We start from the raw sequence: 23,574 nt of genomic DNA, 5'->3' as shown, positions 1-23,574 counted from the left end.
AAGCCTTTTGCAAGCAAAGCCAATGCTCAGAGAAGGCAACTTCCTCCTTCAATCCTTTTGGGCCAACGTCACATATCACTTGGCCAAACAGAATTGCTTGTTTGCACCTGCTTTATTCAATACGACAGTCACAGGCCACATGTGGCTATTTCAATTAAAATTAATTTAAATGCAATAAAATTAAAAAACGCAGTTCTGCAGTCACACTGGCTACATTTCAAGTGACGATCCTACTGGACAGGGCAGATGGAGATCATTTCTGTGACTGCAGAAAGTTCTAATGGAAAGCATTGGTTTAGAGGATTTACTTGTCACACGCAGCGTTCAAGGCATTTGAGGCTGGAGCTTGTGCATTGACCTCACTCCTAAATCTGACTCCTTAGGATGGTTCTCAGCTGGTAGATTGTTAAAGGTTTGGAATAGGAGTTCTGTACTGGCTGATAAGTGGCCAGTATCCTCACCTCTAGTTCCTCTGCAGAACCTCCAGCTGCTTCTGGCTTCCAGCTGATAATCTATCATATTTGAAATTAAGCTATAAGCTCTTCTCCATCAGAGCCCCTATGTGAACGTCTTCCCATCTGTTACAACAATGTTTCTCAAGCTTCAATCATTTCATTCTGCCTGAATGATTTTTTTTCCACATCAGCTTGCCACTGGTACGTCTATTTGCTTACCAGTCTTTCAACGGACTCTTTTTATTTAGCATTACTTTAAGTGAAAATGCAAAGGTCTAGACATCATAGGTTTGCTAGGCTAGTTATAGTTTTTAGAAGACTGTGACCTTGTGAAATGTATGTTGGGTCTTTGACATTGTTTCCTGGCGTACAACTCCTAAAATCCTTGGGATCTCCAAAGGGATGTCTTTTTATAGGCTAAGGACTGACTGACGGCTGGCAGCTTCTAGGTAGCTTCAGGATGGGGGCTGGTCACCGGGAAAACCAAGGCATGATTAGAGGGTTGGATTTAAATCATTCATTGGTGATCAACTTGATTTTCAGCTCCTCTGCCCTTCCAGAGGTTGGGGGGTGGGGCTGAAAGTCCTAACCCTCGAATCATGCCTTGGTCTTCATGCCAGTTCCCCTCCTGAAGCTACCTGGAAACTGCCAGCCACACCCTTCTCCTGTATCTCACCCTATGCATCGCTTCATCTATATCCTTTGTAATATTCTTTTTTCTTTCTTTCTTTCTTTTTTTTCCCCCGAGTCACAGTTTCACTCCTGTTGCCCAGACTGGAGTGCGATGATGTGATCTTGGCTCACTGTAACCTCCGCCTCCCACGTTCAAGCGATTCTCCTGCCTCAGCCTCCCAAGTAGCTGGGATGACAGGTGTGCGCCACCATATCCAGCTAATTTTGCATTTTTCTTTTTAAGTAGAGACGGGCTCTTACCATGTTGGTCAGGCTGGTCTCGAACTCCTGACCTCAAGTGATCTACCTGTCTTGGCCTCCCAAAGTACTGGATTACAGGCGTGAGCTACCGTGCCTGGTCAAGACATAATTATTAACATTAACAATGTTCATTTGAGTATACTGCCTGAAATTATGTCATATGCCAAAGTAGGCAGTTTGAGACCAGCCTAAGCAACCTAGTGAGACCCCCATCTCTACAAAAAAGACAAAAATAAGAAAATTAGCTGGGCATGGTGGCACCTGTAGTCCCTGCTACTCAGAAGGCTGCAGTGGGAGGATGGCTTGAGCCCAGGAGGTGGAGGCTGCAGTGAGCTATGATTAAACCACTGCACTCCAGCCTGGGTGACAGAGCGAGATTCTGTTTCAAGAAAAAAAAAAAAAAAAAAAATTTAGGTTTCCCATGATTTGGCTCTGGGCTCCAGGACTGTGAGCCTCCTGTGTGCCCTGCTCCACTCCCCCAAAAATCAAAGTCCTGCTAAAGCCAAGGAGAAGCCCCCGAGAAAAGACACCACTCACCAGCCGTTCAGACATCGGGGTCTTGTCATCATCAGGCAGATGCTGCTCCAGTGCGAGGACGATGCAATTCGCTATGATGGTGGCTAAAATCATATATTCAAAGGGAGTATTGGGGAATTAAGGAAAAATCTTGTTTAAAGAAAAGAAGGGTGTTTGGAGGGGCACCCACGCCCAGTGACCCCAATAGAAAGATCTCAAGCCCTCCAGATCCTCCCAACTCATCAGTACAGGTGGAATTATTCTTTCTCCTCTCTGGAGTAGATCCCTGCAGATCTCAAACCCAGAGCAGGTGAGTTCTAAAGGGAAATGTGGATATTCACCTTCTATCTCACCAGCAATATTCATTGAACACATATTCATTCAGTACCTCCTGCGTGCCAGACTCTGTTCTGGGCTAGGGACACAGCTGAGAGCAAAGCAGACAAGAGGAGAAGCTTCCTCCTGCTTCCTAGAGGAGGAGCAAATAATTGAGATAACTACATCATGTATACTACGTTATACAGTCAACTGCATGTACCATGTTATATAGTACATCATATATTCTGTGTTATGTAGTAAGATGGTGAAGGCTATAGACAGTGGAAAGGGTCAGGGCTGCAATTTCAAACATAGTGGCAGAGCCCAGCATGATGGCCGGCACCTGTGGTCCCAGCTACTTGGGAGGCTGAAGCGAGAAAATTGCTTCAGCCGAGGAGGTGGAGGCTGCAGCGAGCAATGACTGTACTGCTGCACACCAGCCTGGGTGGCAGAAGGAGGCTCTGTCTCAAAAAAAAAAAAAAAAAAAAAAAAAAAAAGATAAATTAAAAATAGACAAATATAGGCTGAGGTGGGTGGATCACTTGAGATCAGGACTTCAAGACCAGCCTGGCCAACATGGTGAAACCCTGTCTCTACCAAAAATACAAAAATTAGCCAGGCGTGGTGGCACACACCTGTAGTCCCAGCTACTTGGGAGGCCGGGGCAGGAGAATCGCTTGAACATGGGAGGTGGAGGTTGCAGTGAGCCGAGATCAAGCCACTGCAGTCCAGCCTGGGCAACAGAGCAAGACTCCATCTCAAAAATAAATAAAATAATAAATAAGTAAATAAATAAATAAATAAAACATTGTGATCAGATTTGACACCTAACGCATGAGCCACAGAAGAAAAAACAGATACACTGGGCTTCATCAAAATTTAAACCTTTTGTGCATCAGAGGACACTATCAAGAAAGTTAAAAGACAAGTAACAGAATGGGAGAAGCTATTTGCAAATCATGTATCTGATAAGGGTCTAGTACCAGGAATATATAAAGAACATTTACAACAACAACAACAAGATAACCCAACTGAAAAATGGACAGGAGGCTGGAATAGATATTTCTCCAAAGAAGACAGTCAAATGGCCAATAAGTACATGAAGGTATTAGTGATCAGGGAAGTGCAAATCAAACCCCAATGGGATACAGCTTCACACCCACAAGGATAGCTAAAATTAAAAACAAACAGAAAACAAGTGTTGGTGAAGATGTGAAGAAATTGAAACCCTCGTGCTGGTGGGAATATAAAATGGTGTAGCTGGCCAGATGCTGTGGCTCACGCCTGTAATCCCAGCACTTTGGGAGGCTGAGGTAGGAGGATTACTTGAGCACAGGAGTCTGAGACCAGCCTAGGCAATAAAGTGAGACTCTATCTCTACAAAAAATATAAAACATTAGCCGGGCATGGTGACGCAGGCCTGTAGTGCCAGCTACTTGGGAGGCTGAGGAGAGAGGATTGCTTGAGCCCCAGGAGGTTGAGGCTGCAGTGAACCGTGACTGCACCACTGCACTCCAGCCTGGGCAATGGGAGTGAGTTCCTGTCTCAAAACAACAACAACAACAACAACAACAACAACAAAACAACATCAGTGCAACTGCCATAGAAAACCAGTTGTTGATTCCTCAAAACGTTAAACACAGAGTTACCATGTGACACAGTAACTCCATTCCAAGGTATAAACAGGAAAGGATGGTAAGACAGGTACTCCAACAAACACTCATACACAAATGTTCACAGCAGCACTATTCACAATAGCCGAAAGACGGAAACAACCTAAATTTCATCAATGGATGAATGGATAAACAAATGTGGTCTACCCATAGAAGTGAAGAGTATTCAGCCAGAAAAAGGAATGAAGTAGGCCGGGCATGGTGGCTCACACCTGTAATCCCAGTACTTTGGGAGGCCAAGGCAGGCGGATCACCTGAGGTTCGGAGTTCAAGACCAGCCTGACCAACATGGGGGAACCCCGTCTCTACTGAAAAAAATACAAAATTAGCTGAGCGTGGTGGCGCATGCCTGTAATCCTAGCTACTCAGCAGGCTGAGGCAGGAGGATCGCTTGAACTCGGGAGGCGGAGGTTGTGGTGAGCCGAGATTGTGCCATTGCATTCCAGCCTGGACAACAAAAGCAAAGCTCTGTCTCAAAGAAAAAAAAAAGAAAGAAAGAAAGAAAAAAAAAGGAGGAATGAACCTCGAAAGCATTATGCCAAGTGAAAGAAGCAGACATAAAATACCCCATATTGTATGATTCCATGTATATAAAATGTCCCTAATAGGCACATCCAGAGGCAGACAGCAGATTTGCTGTTCCTGGGGAATGGGAAGGGAAATGGGAGTGACTGCTTAATGTTTTTGAACTAGATGAAGGTGATAGTTACACAACATTGTGAATGTACCAAATGCCTCTCCCTCCCCTCTCCTTTCTTTTTTTGTTTATTTTTATTTTTTTAAAGAAACATGATTTTGCTCCGTCACCCAGGCTGGGGTGCAGTAGCATGATCACAGCTCACTGCAGCCTTGAATTCCTAGGCTCAAACAATCCTCCTGCCTCAGCCTCCTGAGTAGCTGGGACTATAGGTGCATGCCACCGCGTGTATCTAATTTTTTTTTTTTTAAGAGATGGAGTCTTACTTTGTTGCCCAGGGTGGTCTTGAACTCCTGGGCAACCTTCCTTCCTCAGCCTCCCAAAGTGCTGGGATTACAGGCATGAATCACAGTGCCCAGCTCTAAATGCCACTTTAAAATGGTTAATTGTATTATATTAATTTTACCTCAATTAAAAAAAAAATTACAGTAATCAGGGCAGACCTCTGAGAATCTGCTCTTCCAAGACCCGAGGCAGGCGAGGGGTCGTCCACGTCCATATCTCTATGTGCCCCATTTGCATTCTCTCCAGTTTGCACAGGTAAACTCCCCCCTGCATCCTGGGAACTGTCATCTGGGTCGAGGAGGCCTCCCTCCCTAGTGTCCCACCAGAGGATCTGCAGGGCAGGTAGGGAGGGTCTATCCTGTTCATTTCATATTAGCTCCTGACCTGCTGATCAGCCGGTGAATGGGAATATCCACTGTCCCCCTGCCACACCCCTCAGAAGTGCGCCACTCCAACAGGCGTATGGATCTGGCAATCTCTGAGAAGGAGGTGTAGGCATTGGAGAAGGGGCTGCTTGAGTGGAAAAGCCATAGGGTGTTGGTTACTCTGGAGCAGGTTTTCCCAACCTCAGCACTAGGTTTAGGGGTGGATCGTTCTCCTTGGTGGGGCTGTCTGGACACTGCAGTACGTTCAACAGTATCCCTGGGCTAGATGCCAGTAGCATCCCCTCCTGTCCAGTGATGACAACCTCAAGTGGTCTCTAAACATTGCTGAGTGTCCCCTGGGGGCACTGAAAACCCGTGTTCCGTAGGGAGATCAATTAGTGCATCTTGGGGAACTTGACCATGCTAAACCTCTCCCCTCCTCCTAGCTCTATCCTTTGGAAAATTAATTGGTTTCAGTCTCCTCTTCTGCCCTGGAGTTAGGTTTGGCATTTTGGAAGCACCATACAACCATCCCTTCCAGGCCGGAGGGAGAGTGGAACCCGCTTTCCAGGTGGGAAAACGGAGTGTGAAACAGAAACCCCCTCCGTCAACTCTCGGAAAGCCAGGAAAACCAGGCCTCCTTTTGTCACCAGCTTCAGCTTCTGCCTCCAGCTGAAAGCAGCTGAAGGCGAGCTCCACGCACACTCTGAAAAGCAAAATCTGAGACTCAGGGCAATTTGGGGAGCCAACAAAAGCTGGCCTTGCCGACGATCATCTCTGATTGGCTTTCTGCCTCCGAGCTGACAGGCATTAGGAGCCCAGAGAACAAAGCTGGGCCGTGTTGCACAAATACTCCACTCTGCCTCACCCTGCAGCCCGGAAAATAAGAGACAATATTTGTACACAGAGCAGCAACGCCAAGCCCTTCCCTGGTCTCCTCTCACTATGATTTGAAGCTGACTTCGCTTCCTCTCCCTGCCAACTCAGTCTCCTTACACGCGCTTCTACCATCCCACTCCTCCGGTTCCCTGGCCTCCTGCCCCTCAATGGCAGGGATGTGACTTCCTTTGGATCGGCTCCGGCACTGAAGGTTCCAGGAAGAGTCCCAGAAGGCCGCCATGCAGCATGCAGCACGCAGCACTTTCATGGGCTGCAACATCAGGGTTTCAACCAGTCAGTGTCACCTGGATTTCAGATCCAGGGCGCTCTGGGTATGGCAATGAAACCTTAGCACATAGGCAAAAAGAAAGAGGTTCTTATCTCCCACCTTGCTTCATTTTCTTACTTCTTGTAAAACACAGATACTCACACTGCTTCTCCAACATCATCCCCTCTCCCTCTGCTCACCCACACACCAGCAAGTGTCCACAGACATGCCCCAGATGGACATCTGCAACAAAGACCTTAGACCCTTGCTACTCAAAGTGTGGTCCCAGAACCAGCACCTGTTAGGAATGCAGCCTCAGGCCCCGCATCCACCTGCTGAGTCAGAATCTGCATTTAAAAAGATCGCCAGGGGATTTGTGTGCACCGGGAAGTTTAGGAAGTGCTAAGTGCCTCTATTTCAGGGGTAGAAGGAGGAGCTCAGGTAATTGCGGTTTTGAGTCATCCAGAAAGAGGTGGGGGTTCCTCTTTCTCCTCCAAGCTTTCTCCTCCACATTCTGACCCCAGGGGGAGAACTGAAGAGCCCTGGGTACCAGCCTTCTGCTCCCACTTGGGTAAAGAGCCTAAGAAGAAACCCAAGATTTTGAAGATATAAGAGCAATGTTGGAATGAGACAAAAGCAGAAAAGAAAATTTCAGCCTAACGCATGTGGAAGTATTCAAAGCCTTCCCATGGATCCCATCTCACTCAAAAGCAAAAACAAAGTCCTCCCAGCACCAGCAAGGTGCATGACCTGCTCCCATTACCTCCCTCCCCTCATCTCCTCTATTCTCTCCCTTAGTCACTCAGCTCCAGCAACATCGGCCTCCCCTTTATTCCCCAAACTCCCCAAGCACATTTCTACCCAGGGACCTTTGCACCTGCTGTTCATTCTCCTGGAATACTCTTTCCTCAGACATCCACATGACTCCCTCCCTCACTTCCTTTAGGCCTTTACTCAAAGGTCATATCCATCAAACCCCTTTGCCTGCTTTTTTTTTTCTTTATTTCCCGTCCCCAGACAAGCATCTGCTATTTTTTCCCTTCTTTATCTTGTTCCCTGTCTCTCCCACGAGACTGCACGCTCTATGCACGTGGGGACTTTTTGTCTACTTTGTTCATTGCTTCATTCTCTGTGCCCAGGAGAGCATTCACTATATAGTAGATGTTCCAAAAAACACCGGTTGAAGGGTCTGGCGTGGTGGCTCACACCTGTAATCCCAGTACTTTGGGAGGCCGAGGCAGGCGGATCAGCCAGAGGTCAGGAGTTCGAGACCAGCATGGTCAACATGGTGAAACCCCACCTCTACTAAAAATACAAAAATTAGCTGGGCATAGTGGGAGATGCCTGTAATCTCAGCTACTCGGGAGGCTGAGCCAGGAGAATCACCTGAACCCGGGAAGTGGAGTTTGCAGTGAGCCGAGATCACGCCACTGCACTCCAGCCTGGATAACAGAACGAGACTCCGTCTCAAAAACAAAGCAAAACAAAACAAAAATCACCGGTGGAGGAAATGAAGAAAGGGGGTATGGGTCCTCCTGCCTATAAACCCTGACCTCATCTCAAGCCAAGTCTCCATGAGCATGTTAAGGACACAGTGAAACCCCCTGAAATATGCAATGATGTACTTCGTGCCCAGATGAAAGAAAGATGGGCTGCCGAGTTCTTGGTGTGGTAAGAGATGCCTCGCCCTAGGCAGAAGTCAAAGGTTGCACTGGGTAGTCGAGTTAGGGGGTGGCGAGGCTTTCTCAGCCCGACCTCAAGTCATGCCTGATCCTCCCGATTTAGAAAGCCTGAGTTCTAACTCACAGCTGCGGTGAGCAATGCCTCTGTTAGCTGAGCTGAGCCTTTCTGCTTCCTGATTGGCTCAGAGAGAAAGCACCTGTGTCAGCGGGATCCAGAAAAATCAGCTATCCTAGGAGGCCAAAGGGGGGCAGGGGCTGAAAGAAGAGAAGCATCCCTGATGGAAGGAAAAGCTGGCTCCCGAAATGGCTCTCGGAAGTCAGGATAGCAGACAGCCCTGCAGGCAGGTGAGGAGATACAGAGCTCGATACACAACGAAATTGATCAGGACCTGCAGAGGCCCGGGAGAGAGGTATGTGACCCTGGAAAAGACCAAGCGATTCTGCGTAGGGAAGAAGGAGGGCTTGCATCTGTGAACAGGACCTTGCTCTTGGGATTCAGGACATCAAGGAAAATTCTCAAAGTGGGCATGGCTGATGGCTCCCATCCCTTAGCAAGACATTGCAGTGTCCAAGTAATCCTTGCAGCCCTCCGTGGTGCCCTTCACCCTCATCTCATTTCAAACCTCCTGTGGTTGGTGTGAAAATCAAATCAGGTTTGTCAACTCTTTGTAACCTTGTTTCCACTATGGGGGCTGCTGATGGGTGGGTTGTAAGAAAACAGATACTTGTAGCAGTCAACCAGGTCATTGAGCTTGTGGGAAGAATCCAAACAGACCTTATTTTCATGTTAGTTCCATGCTCATCACAATCACCAGGAAAAGAGTAGGGGGTACCGGGACCCTAGATATATGGGTTTAAGACATATTCCTTGGTCCACTAAACACATGCCCCAATTTCACTCTGCAATATGATCAACTATTATGGGGCCATTAACAAGCACAGCAACCATAATTACAGCTGCCTTGTTTCCAAGTGCTTCTTTGGGCAGATACCATGGTAAGCATCTTGTTTCAGTTAATTCCTTGCAACAAGGTGGGTTCTGTGGTAAGCCCCATTTTCCACATAAGAAAATCCAGGCTCAGAGAGATTAAACAAATTGCTCAAGGTCACATAGGAGGTACTGGCAGAGTTCGGGCTCACACCCAGGTCTGCCCAACTCCACAGTCTATGCCTTTTTTTTTTGTTTGTTTGTTTTGGTCAGGGTCTTGCTCTATTGCCCAGGTTGAAATGCAGTGGCATGATCACAACTCATTGTAGCCTTGATCTCCCAGGCTCAAGCGATCCACCCACTTCAGCCTCCTGAGTAGCTGGGACTACAGGTGCATGCCAACACACCTAGCTAATTTTTAACATTTTTGTAGAGATGAGGGTCTCACCATGTTGCCCAGGCCGGTCTTGAACTCCTGGGCTCAAGCAATCCTCTCACCTTGGCCTTTCAAAGTGCTGGGATTACAGGTATGAGTCCACAGTCTACACTTTTAAGCTGGTGGTCCCCAAAGACCACTCAGGAGCTACCCTGGTTAAAAGATGAATGATTTTGCCTTTATTTAAAAAAATAAAATACAAGTGCACCTGGGGCCCTAACCATACGGATTAGACCAAATGGGTTACACCTCACCCAAGTCCCAACCAACTGCCACAACTTAGTAAAGGCCAACCATTGCATGCTAGTCCACACCCTCATAAGCCCAACTCAAGTAGGAATTATTAATGACTATTTCAACTTCCAATAATCCAAACAGTCTCCAGTTCCCAGACATGGGCTTCAAACTCTTCGACACACAGTTCTAACCAAAACGAAGCCTGGAAAAGATCTCTCCTCTCGTTGATCAGCCCAAGCCTCTTAGCAGGGATGGCGTGCAAACAAGGGCAATCCTAGCGCCGCCCGGGATGTTTTCAGCACCACGGCCAGCGGCAAAGAGGCACAAGTTTAATTTCACTTGCACCCAGGGATGGGAAGCCCCAGGGAGAGAAAACAAACCCAGCAGCAAGTATTAACACTCTCTGAGACATCTGCAAAGACCTACATTTCACTTACAGGGTATAGGCGAAAAAGATTAATCATGTCATCAGGAGAATCAAATGAAGAGAAAATTAAAAACTGAGTATCAGATAGGTTTGTGTGTCATTTGTTTTTTCATATTATCCAAGAATGTCCAACACTTTGTTCTGAAATGAGAAGTCTACTCAGGGCTGCTAAGTCATGCTTCTGCTTAGAACACTGGCAATATCGGCATTAAAAAATAGTAGCATAGAGGAGTTGAAAGGATTTGGGGATCAGACGTGGCTTTGACCTTGAGCAAGGCAGTTTCCTTCTCTAAGCCTCAGTTTCCTCATATGTAAAAGGTAGGAAATAGCACCAACCTCATAGGTTGTGTGAGAATGGAACGAGTTGACACACACCGTAATCTATTACAGGGCCCTGCATATAGTAAGTGCTCAATAAATGAGTGTTTTATATTGTTTACTTTAGTTCCTGTGATGACTAGAAAATTTAATGTCGGCCAAACGCAGTGGCTGATGCCTATCATCTCAGCCCTTTGGGAGGTCAAGGCAGAGGATTGCTTGAGGTCAGGAGTTTGAGGCCAGCCTGGGCAACACAGCAAGATCCTGTCTCTACAAAAATACTAAAACTAGCTAGGCATGTTGGCACATGCCTGTAGTCCTAGCTACTCGAGAGACTGAGGCAGGAAGATTGCTTGAACCCAGGAGTTTGAAGCTGCATTGTGCTATGATCAGACCATGGCACTCCAGTTTGGGCAACAGAGCAAGACCCTATCTCTTAAAATAAATAAATACATTTTTTTAAAAAAAGAAAACTTAATGTGCTTATAAAAACAGGATACAATTCATCTCATTGTAATCATGCAATAAATGTTCATTATTTTACGACAATTGCTGCTAATAGTAAATAACTTTTCCTATTTTTGCCTTTCTAGGTCTTGGTTCCTTTTCTTTTCTTTCCTTTTCTTTTGGTTTCTTTACTTTTCTTTTCTTTTTTTTTCTTTTCGAGACGGAGTCTTGCTCTGCCGTCCAGGCTACAGTGCAATAGTGCGATCTCGGTTGACTGCAGCCTCCACCTCCTGGGTGCGAGCAATTCTCCTGCCTCAGCCTCCCGAGTAGCTGGGATTACAGGCGTGCAGCACCATATCTGGCTAATTTTTTTGTATTTTTTGGTAGAGACAGGGTTTCACCATGTTGGCCAGGCTAGTCTTGAACTCCTGACCTCAAGTGATCCACCCACCTCGGCCTCCCAAAGTGCTGGGATTACAGGTGTGAGCCACCGCACCCAGGCTTAATCTCTTTTCTTCAAGGAGGGAAGGAAGGGACAACACCTACCGTCATCATAACTGAACAGACCTTCTCTCAAATCTGAAATGTTTCCAAGAACATACTGCAGCGGATGTGTGTGGTCCACTCACTGAATATTAGACTCAAAATACATGTTGCCAAAAAAAATCTTCATTGGACGTTTCATGTAAATGGAATTATACACGATGTTGCCTTTTGTGTCTGGCTTCTTTCACTCAGCATCAACTTTTCTGTTTTGTTTTGTTTTGTTTTGTTTTTGAGATAGGGTCTCACTCTGTTGCCTAGGCTGGAGTGCAGTGCCACGATATTGGCTCGCTGTAGCCTCGGCCTCCTGGGCTTATTCGATCCTCTTGCTTCAGTCTCCTGAATAGCTGGGACTACAGGGACATGTCATCACACCTGGCTAGTTTTTTGCAAATTTTTTTGTAGAGATGGGGTTTTGCTATGTTAGCCAGGGTGGTCTTGAATACCTGGACTCAAGCGATCCGCCCACCCCAGCCTCCCGAAGTGCTGGGATTACAGGCGTAAGCCACCGTGCCCGGCCACATCCTATTTTTGAGGTTCATCTGTGTTGTAGAAAGGATTGGTATTTCATTCCTTTTTAAGGCAGACTAATATCTGAGGAAGATATACCACACTTTGCTTATCTGTTCATCCATGGATGGACTTTTGGGCTATCTCATCCTGTTGACTACCTAGAATAGGTAAATCCATAGAGACAGAATGCAGATGGGTGGTTGCCAGAGGCTGGAGGAAGGTGGCAGGGAGGGGAGAAGGGGAGAGACTGCTTAATGGGTACAAGGTCTCCTTTAGGGGTGGTGAAAATGTTTGGAGCTAGACAGAGGTGGTGGTTACATAACAGCTGGAGTGCACTAAACGCCACTGAGCTGTTCACTTTAAAATGGTTAATTTTATGTTATGTGAATTGCTCCTGATTATTTTTAAAATCCCATTTTGGTTTTGCTTTTTTTTTTTCTTTCCCTTTGACTCTCTCCTCAGGGTTCCCATCATGGGCCTTTACTCATTGCACTCTACCCTGGGCGACAGAGTGAGGCTCTGTTTTTTTTTTTTTTACGGAGTCTTGCACCCAACCTGGGTCAGCACCCAGGCTGGAGTGCATGGAGTGCAGTGGCACAATCTTGGCTCACTGCAGCCTCCATTTCCTGGGTTCAAGCTATTCTCGTGCCTCAGCCTCCCTAGTAGCTGGGATTACAGTCACCAAAGACCACACCTGGCTAATTTTTGCATTTTTAGTGGAGTTAGGGTTTCACCATGTTGGCCAGACTGGTCTCGAACTCCTGACCTCAAGTGATCTGCCCACCTCAACCTCCCAAAGTGCTGGGATTACAGGTGTGAGCCACCACGCCCAGCCGAGACTGTCTTTTAAAATACTGCTGCTGCTGCTACTACTACGACTACTTTCATCAATAATAATAATAATCATCATCATCATCATCATCACCATCTGACCACACATCCTCGTGCACTTGTGAGAATTTTTCTGCAGAACAAATTCCATGATATGAAATTGCTGATTTTTTTCCTCTGAGCCCTCAACCACTTAGAGAAGCATGATATGGATGGTTTTCAAGAGTCCCTCCCTCTCTTTTAAATTTCCATTTTATATTATTTATTTATTTATTTATTTATAGAGCTGGGGTCTTGCTATGTTGCCCAGGCTAGTCTCAAACTCCTGGGCTCAAGCGATCCTCCTGCCTCCCCACCTCCCAAAACACTGGGATTACGGGCGTGAGCCACTGCGTCCAGCTAGAGAGAAGATAATGTTTTAATAAAAGCTGAAGGAGGCAAGGGAATGAACCCTGTTTCTATCTGGGAGAAGAGTAACCCAGGAGGGGAAGCAGCCAGTACAAAGAATGTGTGTGGAAAAAAATTTGAAAGACAAACACGAAACTGCTAGCAGAGGTTATCTCTGGGAGGTGGGATGGCGTAAGAGCTTTTCACCTTCTAAATGACACACTACACATTTTTAAGACGTTTTAAAAGCCACACAAAACAATGAGCCCATATTCTTTTCATAATTAAAACTTTTTTTTAAAGGGGGATGCCAGGAATGGTGGCTCACACCCATAATCCCAGCTACTGGGGAGGCTGAGGCACAAGGATCACTCAAGTCCAGGAGGTCGAGGCTGCAGGGAGCTGTGATCACTTCACTGCACTCCAGCCTGGGTGACACGGTGAGACCCTATCTTTCAAAATGATAATAATAATCTCACCATACATCCTTGTGCACTTGTGATAATCTTCTTGCAGCATAAATTCCAAGATGTGAAGTTGCTGGGTGTCAGAGGGGATGCACACTGACCTTTTTTTTTTTTTTTTTTGGAGACAGAGTCTCACTCTGTAGCCCAGGCTGGAGTGCAGTGGGGTGATCTCGGCTTACTGCAGCCTCTGCCTCCTGGGTTCAAGTGATTCTCCTGTCTCAGCCTCCCGAGTAGTTGGGATTACAGGCACCTGCCACCACGCCCTGATAATTTTTTTATTTTTAGTGAGGATAGGCTTTTACCACGTTGGCCAGGCTGGTCTCGAACTCCTGACCTCAGGTGATCCACCCACCTCGGCCTCCCAAAGTGCTGAGATTACAGGCGTGAGCCACCGTACACGGCCCACATTAGATATTTTCTGGAGATTTACAGGGCTACATTTTCCAGTTTTTAAAAAGTGAGATGAGTGTGTGTGTGTGTGCGTCTGTGTGTATACCTTCTGAAATTAAATCCATAATTTAAATGTATAAATTCCTCTGGGCCAAAAAAGTTTAAACATGGAAGAATTAACGTGACTCCTGGAAAACACAAATACACAAAAGTAAAATAAAGATCTCTTGATGAAAACAGAAAGAAAAAAAAAAAAACAGCAACAACAAGCCAAGTTTTAAACAAAAAGTATTCATCAATTTTCAAACTCTCGGGTTCTGGGAAGAGAGTGAGGAGTAAGGATGCTTTGGAGTCAGATTCCAAACAAGAACTGAAGACTTTCTCCCTGTTTCTCTTTTTTTCCAGGTCAGTAAAGTTCTCTAGGGACCTCTGAGTGGTGTGAGGTCTCTGTCTCCTGATTCAATTTTCAACCACTTTCCTTTATATGTTCACTCTACCAACGGGGAGTCCTTTTCTTCTCTGCAGTAGTGACATTCCTGTTCAGTGGTCAGTAAAATCCTCCAGTTCCCTGGCCTCTCTCTACACAGTTCATCTACTTCATGGTTTAAACTTAAACCTGGAGGTCAGGCACGGTGGCTCACACCTGTAATCCCAGCTCTTTGGGAGGCCGAGGTGGCCGGATCACTTCAGATCAGGAGTTTGAGACCAGCCTGGCCATCATGGTGAAACCCTGTCTCTACTAAAAATACAAAAGTTAGCTGGGCATGGTGGTGTGTGCTTGTCATCCCAGCTACTTAGGAGGCTGAGGCATGAAAATTGCTTGAACCCAGGAGGCGGAGGCTGCAGGGAGCCGAGATCGTGCCACTGCACTCCAGTCTGGGTGACAGAGCGAGACTGTGTCTCAAAATTAAACAAAACAAACAAAAAAACCCTTTAACCTGGAAATTCCCTGCAGACCATCAACTCTAAGACCAAGGTGAGGCCACTGGCAGCCTCAAATTTGTTCCCAAGAACAAAAGGAAAACCCAGCTCTGGAAGATGTCCACCATCACGGCCCCCAGAAAAACCAGTGAGAAGGGACCCAAGAAAGCAACAGAATCAAAGACCTTCCCAACTCAGATAAGGTGGAAAAGGTGCCCCCAAGAAGTCAGGTGAGGTGAGGAGGGCTCCCTCAAAAGCAGTTGTAGCCAAGAAGGCTCCCAAGAAAGTCAGCAAAGCCAAGAAGGTCTTCCTTAAACCAGCCAATGCCATGAAGGTCCCTCCCAGTGCTGCTGGGCTCAATGGGAAGTCCAAAGTCAGAGGTAGCACCAGCAGCCAAGATCCTGAGATCCACAGGAAAACAGAGAAGGTGGGAGCTAAGACTCCGATGGAACCTGTTAACATTTGATGACCTCCAATTTCCCTGTGGAGAGACCATGGTCCATGCTTGTCCCCTGCTTCCTTGATCACTGGAGGATATCCCTACCTCTTCATCAATAACCAATGTCTCCTCCAAGCCACTCCAGCTATGCATGCTCGGAAGCTACACCAGCCACCACCAAAACACCTGTTTCCAGCATCCTTGTCTTGAACTACCTTCTTTTTTTTTTTTTTTTTTTGAGACAGAGTCTCGCTCTGTCACCCAGGCTGGAGTGCAGTGGCGCGATCTTGGCTCACTGCAAGCTCTGCCTCCTGGGTTCACACCATTCTCCTGCCTCAGCCTCCAAAATAGCTGGGACTACAGGTGCCTGCCGCCACTCCTACCTAATTTTTTTTTTTTTTTTTTTTTTTTTTTTTGCATTTCTAGTAGAGATAGGGTTTCACTGTGTTAGCCAGGATGGTCTCGATCTCCTGACCTTGTGATCCGCACACCTCAGCCTCCCAAAATGCTGGGATTACAGGCGTGAGCCACAGCGCCTGGCTGAACCACCTCCTCTTCAACCACCTTCCAGTTCACTAACTCCCTTAAATGCAAATCAACGTCCATCCCATCGAGTCCTGCAACCCACTGACCCCGCCATTTCTTAGAACCCTCTCCTGCCTTGTCAACCTTACATAGGTTGATTACATCGCACTTTCTTGCCTGTTTCCCTCCTGGAAAAGATCCATCCCTGCATGAAGTCAACTAGTTGCCTTTCCCATACCTGGGGGGTGGGGCATTCCTGAATGAGATCAACTATCTGGGCTGGTGACATTAAATTCATGATGCTAAACCTCAAATGGGCATTTGAGAATCCCAACATCCTATATAGGAGCAGACACCTGTGCATATTGGTATAATGGATGGGAATGACCCAATTTACAGAAATCAATATTTTTCCATCATTAAAACTTCCACCCTTGACTCCAAATTTCCCTTCAGCCACCAACCAATTTCTCTACTCCCCTTCATAAAGAGTTGCCTTCACGTGTTCCCGCCACTTCCTCACTGCACATTCTTCTCCTACCCTCCCCAGGCTGGTTTCCAGCCCCCATCACTCAACCAAAACTCTTCCAAAGAGGATGGCCAAAGATCCCCAGGCTGCCAAATCATACGGCCATTTTTCTGTGCCCAGATTACTTGACCATGCCCTTCTTAATGTTGTTCTCGTTTTCCTCCTATCCTCCTGGTCTCTACTTCTCAATCTTCCCTTTTTGCTCCTCTTTTTCTATCCAATCTCTAAACACTGGTCTTCACTGGGGCTTAATCCTAGGTAATCACCCTTTCTCTACCTCTACCCTCTTTCTAGAGCTTGCATGCATTTCGATGTATTTTGCCATTCTCTTGTAGCCCTTTCTCCCTAAAATAGCCACTCATTGTCCTGTTTGGTGTCCTGGTAGAGAGGCAGGGCTGACTTCTGTGACTGCATCATCCAAGCCCCGCAACTCTGCCCTCCACCACATCTTCTGCCTTCCGGGTTGGCTTGGCCAATGGGAGGCACCAGCAAGAGATCAGAGAGGAGGGGGAGTTGGAGCATTTCTCCATTTGATTTCCTCCCTGCTACAGACTGTGGTCTTAGCAATAGCTATATCATTCTGTATCTTCTTAGAGCATCTCATAGGAGTGTCTATATTAGTCTCCTAGGGCAGTCATGACAAACTGTCATAGATTGGGTGGCTTAAAACAACAGAAATTTATTCTCTCATCATCCTGGAGGCAAGGTTCTGAAATTAGGGGCTTTCCCTTCAAAGGCTCTAGGGGAGGATCCTTCCTTGCCTCTTCCCACTTCTGGTGGTTCTACGTGTCTTTTGGCTTGTGGCTGCAGCACTCCATTCTCTGCTTCTATTGCCACATGACTTTCTCCCCTGTACCTTCTCATATAAAGGCACTTACCATGCACTCTCGAGTCCACTGTAATCCAGGATGACCTCATATCAATCCCTGACTCAATGACATCTGCAAAGATCCTACTTTCAAATGAGATCTCAGGTTCTGAGGTTCCAAATACATCTGAATTTTTGGTGGACAGGATTCAAACCACCACAGTGTCCAAGGTCCAAACTCTTCCATTCCCTCCCTAATCCCATGTCTCTTCCTCTATTAACCTTTGTCATGAATTGTACCACCAGCTGCCTAGTAAGGAGCTCAGTCAGATAAGGTTACCCTAAGAGACCTTCCTGATTCCTACATCTTCCTCCCCCTACAGCTGATGTATCATCAGACCCCACCAATTCTACTTCCAAAATTAGACTTCGAATCCTCTTGCTCAGCATTGCCTCTTCAGCACCACCCAAGGTCAAGCCACCGTCCCTTCCCACAGAAACATCTACAATCTCAGTAGACTCCAAAGTGGTCTATTGCCTGTCTTTCCGACCTCCATTTCATTCTCCAGACAGAAGCCAGGGCATTATGCTAAGTGAAAGAAGCCAGACACAAAAGGTCACATAGTGCCTGAATTCATTTATATGAAAGAGCCAGTATAGGTAAATCCATAGAAACAGAAAACAAATTTGTAGTTACCAGGAGTGGTGGGGGTCGGGGGGATACGGGGAGAGGAGGATGAGGAGCAACTGCCTCATGGATACAGGGTTTTCCAGAGGGGTGGTGATGAAAATATTTTGGCACCAGAAAGAGGTGGAGGTTGTACAATATTGTGAATGTGCTGAATGCCACTGAATTGCTAATTTTAAAATGGTTAACTTATGTTGCATGAATTTCACCTCAATACAAAAATTATTTTATTGAGACAGCATCTCACTCTGTTGCCCAGGCTAGAGTGCATGGGCACAATAACGGCTTACTGGAGCCTTGACCTTTGGGGCTCCAGCAATCTTCCCACCTCAGCCTCCTGAGTAGCTGGGACTACAGGTGCACACTACCACACCCAGCTAATTTTTAATTTTTATTTTTATTTGTAGAGATGGGGTCTCCCTGTGTTGCCCAGGCTGGTCTTGAACTCCTGGGCTCAAGTGATCCTCCCATCTCAGCCTCCCAAAGTGCTAGGATCACAGGTGTGAGCCACCATGCCCAGCTAAAAAATATATAGATGGATAGATGGATATGTATATATGTATACATATATATGCTTTATATATGTAATATTATATGTATGTATATATGTATATATATTTAAAGTAAAGCAGTTCTGTCCCATCTCACTTAAACTTCTCTGAAGACTTCCCATTACATGTAGAATAAAGTTCAATTTCAAAACTTGTCCTAGAAGGTCTTGTGTGACCTGTCTCTGCCAACTTCTTGGGTGTCTTCCTACCTGTGAGTCCCTTTGCTCATTGGGCTCTAGCTACACTGGCTGTTTTTTAACATGATGAACTTGTTCCTTCCCCAGGGCCTTTGCACATGCTGTTCCCTCTGCCTGGGATTCTCTTCCTCCCTCTCTCTCATTCTTTTCACACTCTGCTCTGTGCTTAACGACCTTCAGGTCTTCACTTACATGGTACCTCTGTACTTCTAATTATCCTCTACCCAGAGGACCTGTAGTAGGTTTCTTATTTTATTTTATTTTTCAGAGATGGGGCCTTGCTCTGTCACCCAGCTTAAAGTGCAGTGGTGCAATCAAACCCATGCTTTAGCCTCTAGAGCCTGTGGCCATGACCTTATTTAGTAAAACGGCCCCTGAAAGTATAATCAAATTAGAGATCTCAAGATGAGATTGTCCTGGATTATCTGATGGGCTCAAAATCTAGTGACAAAGATCCTTATAAGAGACAGAAGAGGCCAGGTGCAGTGGCTCACACCTGTAATCCCAGCACTTCGGGAGGCTGAGGGGGAAGGATCACTTGAGCCCAGAAGTTCAAGATCAGTCTGGGCAACATAGTGAGATCCCATCTCTACCAAAAATTTAAAAACTAGCTGAGTATGGTGGTGCATGCCTGTAAGTCCCAGGTGCTCAGGAGACTGAGGTGGGAGGATTGTTTGATGCTGGGAGGCAGAAGTTGCAGTGAGCTATGATTGCACTGCTGTACTCCAGCCTGGGTGACAGAGTGAGGCCCTGTCTCAAAAAAAAAAAAAAAAAAAAAAAAAAAAAAGAGAGAGAAGAGAAAGAGAAGACACAGACATGGAGGAGAAGGCCACGTGAAGACAGAGGCAGAGATTGGAGTGATGCAGCCACAAGCCAATCAGGCCAATGTACGCCAACAACTACCAGAAACTGGAAGAATCAAGGAAGCATTCTTCTCTAGACCGTCCAAGGGAGCTCAGCCCTGCTGATGCCTTGATTTTGGTTTTCCAGCCTTCAGAACTGGGCGACAATAGATTTCTGTTGTTTGAAGCCATGTAGTTCATGGCAATTTGTCCTGGCAGCCCGAGGAAACAAACACAGCACCCTGCTGGTTTTCTCCCTAACACTTACCACAATTAGTAATTATGTCCGTATTTGCTTATTTCCTATTTTATGCCTTCCTTTCCTATTACAAGTTCCAGGAGGGCCAGGAGGAACCACATCTGTCCTGCCCACTGTCACGTCCCCATCATGTACATCCCAGTGCCGGGCACATAGCAGGCCCCCCTGTCAAAATGTTTATTGAATGAGCAAATGGATCCACCTCTCCTTCATTTCTCTTTACATCTCAGCAGCAGTCCTTCTTGCATCTTCCACCTTCACTTCTAACTCTGAGCCACGGCACTAGCAACTCCAGTTAAACAGATTTTCTGGAAAGCCCCAGCCTCCCAATGAAACCTCCCTCACTTGCTCCCCACCGCGCTTCCCCAAATATTTGGGTCTGCCTCGCCTTTTCCATCACTGGCTCTGCCATCCATGAAGATTCTCCTTGAAGCTTTATCATTAAAAAACAAACCCACATATTCTGTGTCTCCAAAAGAACCTTTTACTTTTGCAAACTCTATTGATTTAATCCTACAGGCTGCTGGCAGCAGCCCCAGGAGCTTAATCAATATGACAACACCCACAGCAGCCAGAACATCAAGGAGCCTCGGCCAAGATCTCCTGCTCGGGTCTTCACTGACCCCGACTGAATCTCTCACAACTATGAAGACAGATTTACTGTAGGGGGCAGGATATTTGCAACAGCTCCAGGATCTTGCTTAGGTGAGCAAAAGGAAATGCCTCCAAGCTTGAGGCGCTTCAGAGCTATTTGTTAATTTGCTACTATGGCCAATTCCCGTAAGACTCAAGGAAGATAGAAGACAACAACAGAAAAACATTGCAGGTTCTAGAACCTGATTATAAACTCCCTGGTGGGGTGGGCAGGGGAGGAACAGGCAAAGGGCAGGTGGCAAAAAGAAGATGAAGATGTCAAGAGTTAAAAATGCAGTAAGTTGGCCAGGTGTGGTGGCTCATGCCTGTAATCCCAGCACTTTGGGAGGCCAGGGCGGACAGATCACAAGGTCAGGAGTTCAAGACCAGCCTGGCCAATACAGTGAAACCCCGTCTCTACTAAAAATACAAAAACTAGCTGGGAGTGGTGGCAGGCGCCTGTAGTCCCAGCTAGTTGGGACGCTGAGGCAGGAGAATCACTTACACCTGGGAGGTGGAGGTTGCAGTGAGCCGAGATCATGCCACTGCACTCCAGCCTGGGCAACAGAGCAAGACTCCATCTCAAAAAAACAATGCTATGAGTTAAAACAGAGATTCCTTCATGCCTTAGGAGACACTAAGTGACTAGAGAAGGAGAAAAAAAGGTCATAGAAACAAGGAGGTTGAGAATGACTAAATCAATGCCCAAGCTTTAGAAACTATTAATCTCCTCGAAGGAAAAGTCAAACAATTCTTTTTCACATTTCACTCAAGATTGAAAAACAGGAAAATTAGAAGCACTATAGGAAGAAAGTGGAAGGGAAGAAATATTTGTTAATCAGAAGTTGACATGCATGTGACATTTCTGAACCTATTGAGCCCTTATAAGAAAATATGAATATCCAGCCCTAAAATATACATCTACATAATCCTCCTGGAGACACTGTGATTAGATATTAGCCCCAAAAGGCAGATAATGAGCTATACAGTCAGCCTAGTCTACATCCTGCTGCAGTAACAAACAATCCCCAGATCTCAGTGGATGAACACACCCCAGATCTATTTTTCCACTCATGCTATGAAGTGGGATGGGGACTGATCTATGTCATCCTCTCTCCAGCATTTACTTTGAGAGAGGGTCCATCTTTGTGCATCTATGACAGTGGAGGCAGGAAAAAGGAAACATGGTGAATCCTATGCTCACCCTTAAGGCTTCTGTCCAGAATGACTCATGTCACTTCTCACATCTCATTGATGAAACCAAATCATGCAGCCATACCTAACTTCAGGGAGGTGGGGAAAGTGACACTCTACTCTGTGCCCAGAGAAAAACAAGAAATGTTAGCTGAACAAGGTAAAGGATACCCCCTCAGGAAGATCATACGACTTGCCCAAAGTAAAGCAGCTTTCAAGGTGTCAGAAGTGGGACCTGAATTCAAGACTAAATGGTCCATGTCTTTTTAGCTCTACCACCCTGAACTTGGTAGGAGTTGAGAATAAAACCTAGATATCAGTGAAGAGAAATATCAACAGAGGCAGGGGGCAGAAGGAACAAGGGAAAATAATATGTCAAGTAAGGGAGAAATAAAAGGAGCCAGAAAATTACAACCAGAACATAATCAAAGGAGTTTCATCTTTAGAAACCAAAACACACTGTGAACAATAGGGAAAAAATGGGGTAGTTTTACACTCTTTTCAGGGAGAGGCAAACAGTAATGAGATAGTGCAGGGATTTATATGAGGCTATATTAGGAGGTGGGGACACAACCATGAAAGAAACTTGTGCACTTCTTGTTCTTCCTCTGAAGCTGCCATCTTGGCTCAGACTGAAGGTTCAACAAACGCTAGTTGGTGCAACAGCAGCCCAGGAAGCTGGGGCCAGGGCTTGCCAGGGCCAGGGCTTGCCAGGACTTCCATCAGCTGCACTGTCCCTCCCTGGACATTTTCCTGCTCAGTTCTGGGAAATATGGACAAGAGTTGGATGATGTTCCAGAACGGATGGTGCTGGCTTGGTCCTTCTGATCATTCCTCCCCCATCCCTAACCCAGGCCAGACTGGAAGTAAGAACAGATCCTGGTTCTGCCACTCTCCTGGCCAGCAGGTGGGAATTCTACACAGCCAGGTAGGTCAGTTTAGCACTAGAGCAGGGATTCTGGAAGGACTCACCATCACTGCCAACTCATCATCACCATTTCAGTTTTGAGCACCTATTATATGCCACCTGAGTGCTTTCCATGCATGAATGCATTGAGCCCTCACCACCTGTCCGCCTAGAAATCTTACTGGTCAACTTTCAACTTACATCCAGAATTAGTAGTTTCCAAAAGCTAGGGGAAGGGAGAAACTGGAAGTAACTACTAATGGGTGCAGGGTTTCCTTTAGTGGGGATGAGATGTTCTGAGACTAATCAGAGGTAACTGTCATACAATATGGTGACTGTAGTAAGTGCCATGGAATTGCACACCTCACAATGGTAAATTTCATTTTATCACAATAAAAAAATTTAAAAATTATAGCCAGAATCCAGCCACTCATTATCTCCATAGCCAACAACCTGGTCCCACCCCCACTATTACCTGCCTGGACCAATACTGTCGCCTCCTCCCTAATTCCCTGGCTGCCGCCCCCACCCTCCCCTCCCCCCAGCCTCCAACCTTCAAAGTCTGTTCTTTTCACAGCAGCCAGAGGAGCCTATGAATATCTGAGTCAGGTCTTGTCCCTCCTCTGCTCAAAAGCCCTCCATGGCTCCCACCTCCCTCAGAGCAAAAGCTAAAGTCCTCCCCACAGCCCATAAGACCCTCCACAATCTGTCCCATCACCTCTCTGTCTTCACCCTTGCACCTTCCCTCTCTCCCTCTTGCTCACTGCCTTCAGCCACACTCACCTCCTCACTGTCACACATGTCACACATGCCCCTATCTCAGGGCCTTTGCACTAGCTGTTTCTTCTTTCCCCAGACATCCTCACAGCTTCCTCAAGTCTTGGCTCCAAAGACACCACCTCAATAAAGGTCTATCTAATACAGCAACTGGCCTCCTCAGCCCTTTCTCTGCTGCTCTTTTCCCATTACCCTTATAATCTTCTAAAGTACTATGCAATTTACCTATTATTTTTGTTTCTTATCATACGTCTCTCCTAATGAGCATGTAAGCTCCCAGAGGGCAGGGACTTTTGTCTACTTCCTGTG

General features: G+C 46.3%; 3 protein-coding genes across 29 annotated transcripts in view; 2 read left to right on the top strand and 1 right to left on the bottom strand.

Moving 5' to 3' along the window:
* Positions 1-23,574, top strand: part of C19H19orf53 (chromosome 19 C19orf53 homolog) — a 542,027-nt gene that overhangs the window by 213,276 nt on the left and 305,177 nt on the right. Inside the window, exon 1 of one of the 22 annotated variants that reach the window (XM_050770979.1) lies at positions 20,611-20,614. The exons of the other annotated variants lie outside the window; for them this stretch is intronic. The gene's annotated coding sequence lies outside the window, so the exon portion shown is untranslated. Of the gene's footprint in view, positions 1-20,610; positions 20,615-23,574 lie in introns of those variants that run through there. 22 annotated transcript variants of the gene reach the window in all.
* YJU2B (YJU2 splicing factor homolog B) overlaps positions 1-23,574 on the top strand; it is a 595,535-nt gene that overhangs the window by 282,468 nt on the left and 289,493 nt on the right. The gene's annotated exons all lie outside the window — the stretch shown is intronic.
* The window catches only part of CACNA1A (calcium voltage-gated channel subunit alpha1 A), a 307,593-nt gene that overhangs the window by 254,446 nt on the left and 29,573 nt on the right, over positions 1-23,574 (bottom strand). For all 6 annotated transcript variants that reach the window (XM_050769983.1, XM_050769982.1, XM_050769981.1 and 3 more), the window contains exon 2: positions 1,926-2,032. In XM_050769983.1, coding sequence (XP_050625940.1) covers positions 1,926-2,032 — 107 coding nt within the window. The remainder of the gene's footprint in view (positions 1-1,925; positions 2,033-23,574) is intronic.

Source organism: Macaca thibetana, chromosome 19 (assembly GCF_024542745.1).
Source record: "Macaca thibetana thibetana isolate TM-01 chromosome 19, ASM2454274v1, whole genome shotgun sequence".
Lineage (NCBI taxonomy): Eukaryota > Metazoa > Chordata > Mammalia > Primates > Cercopithecidae > Macaca > Macaca thibetana.
This window is presented reverse-complemented; position numbering and strand designations above follow the sequence as displayed.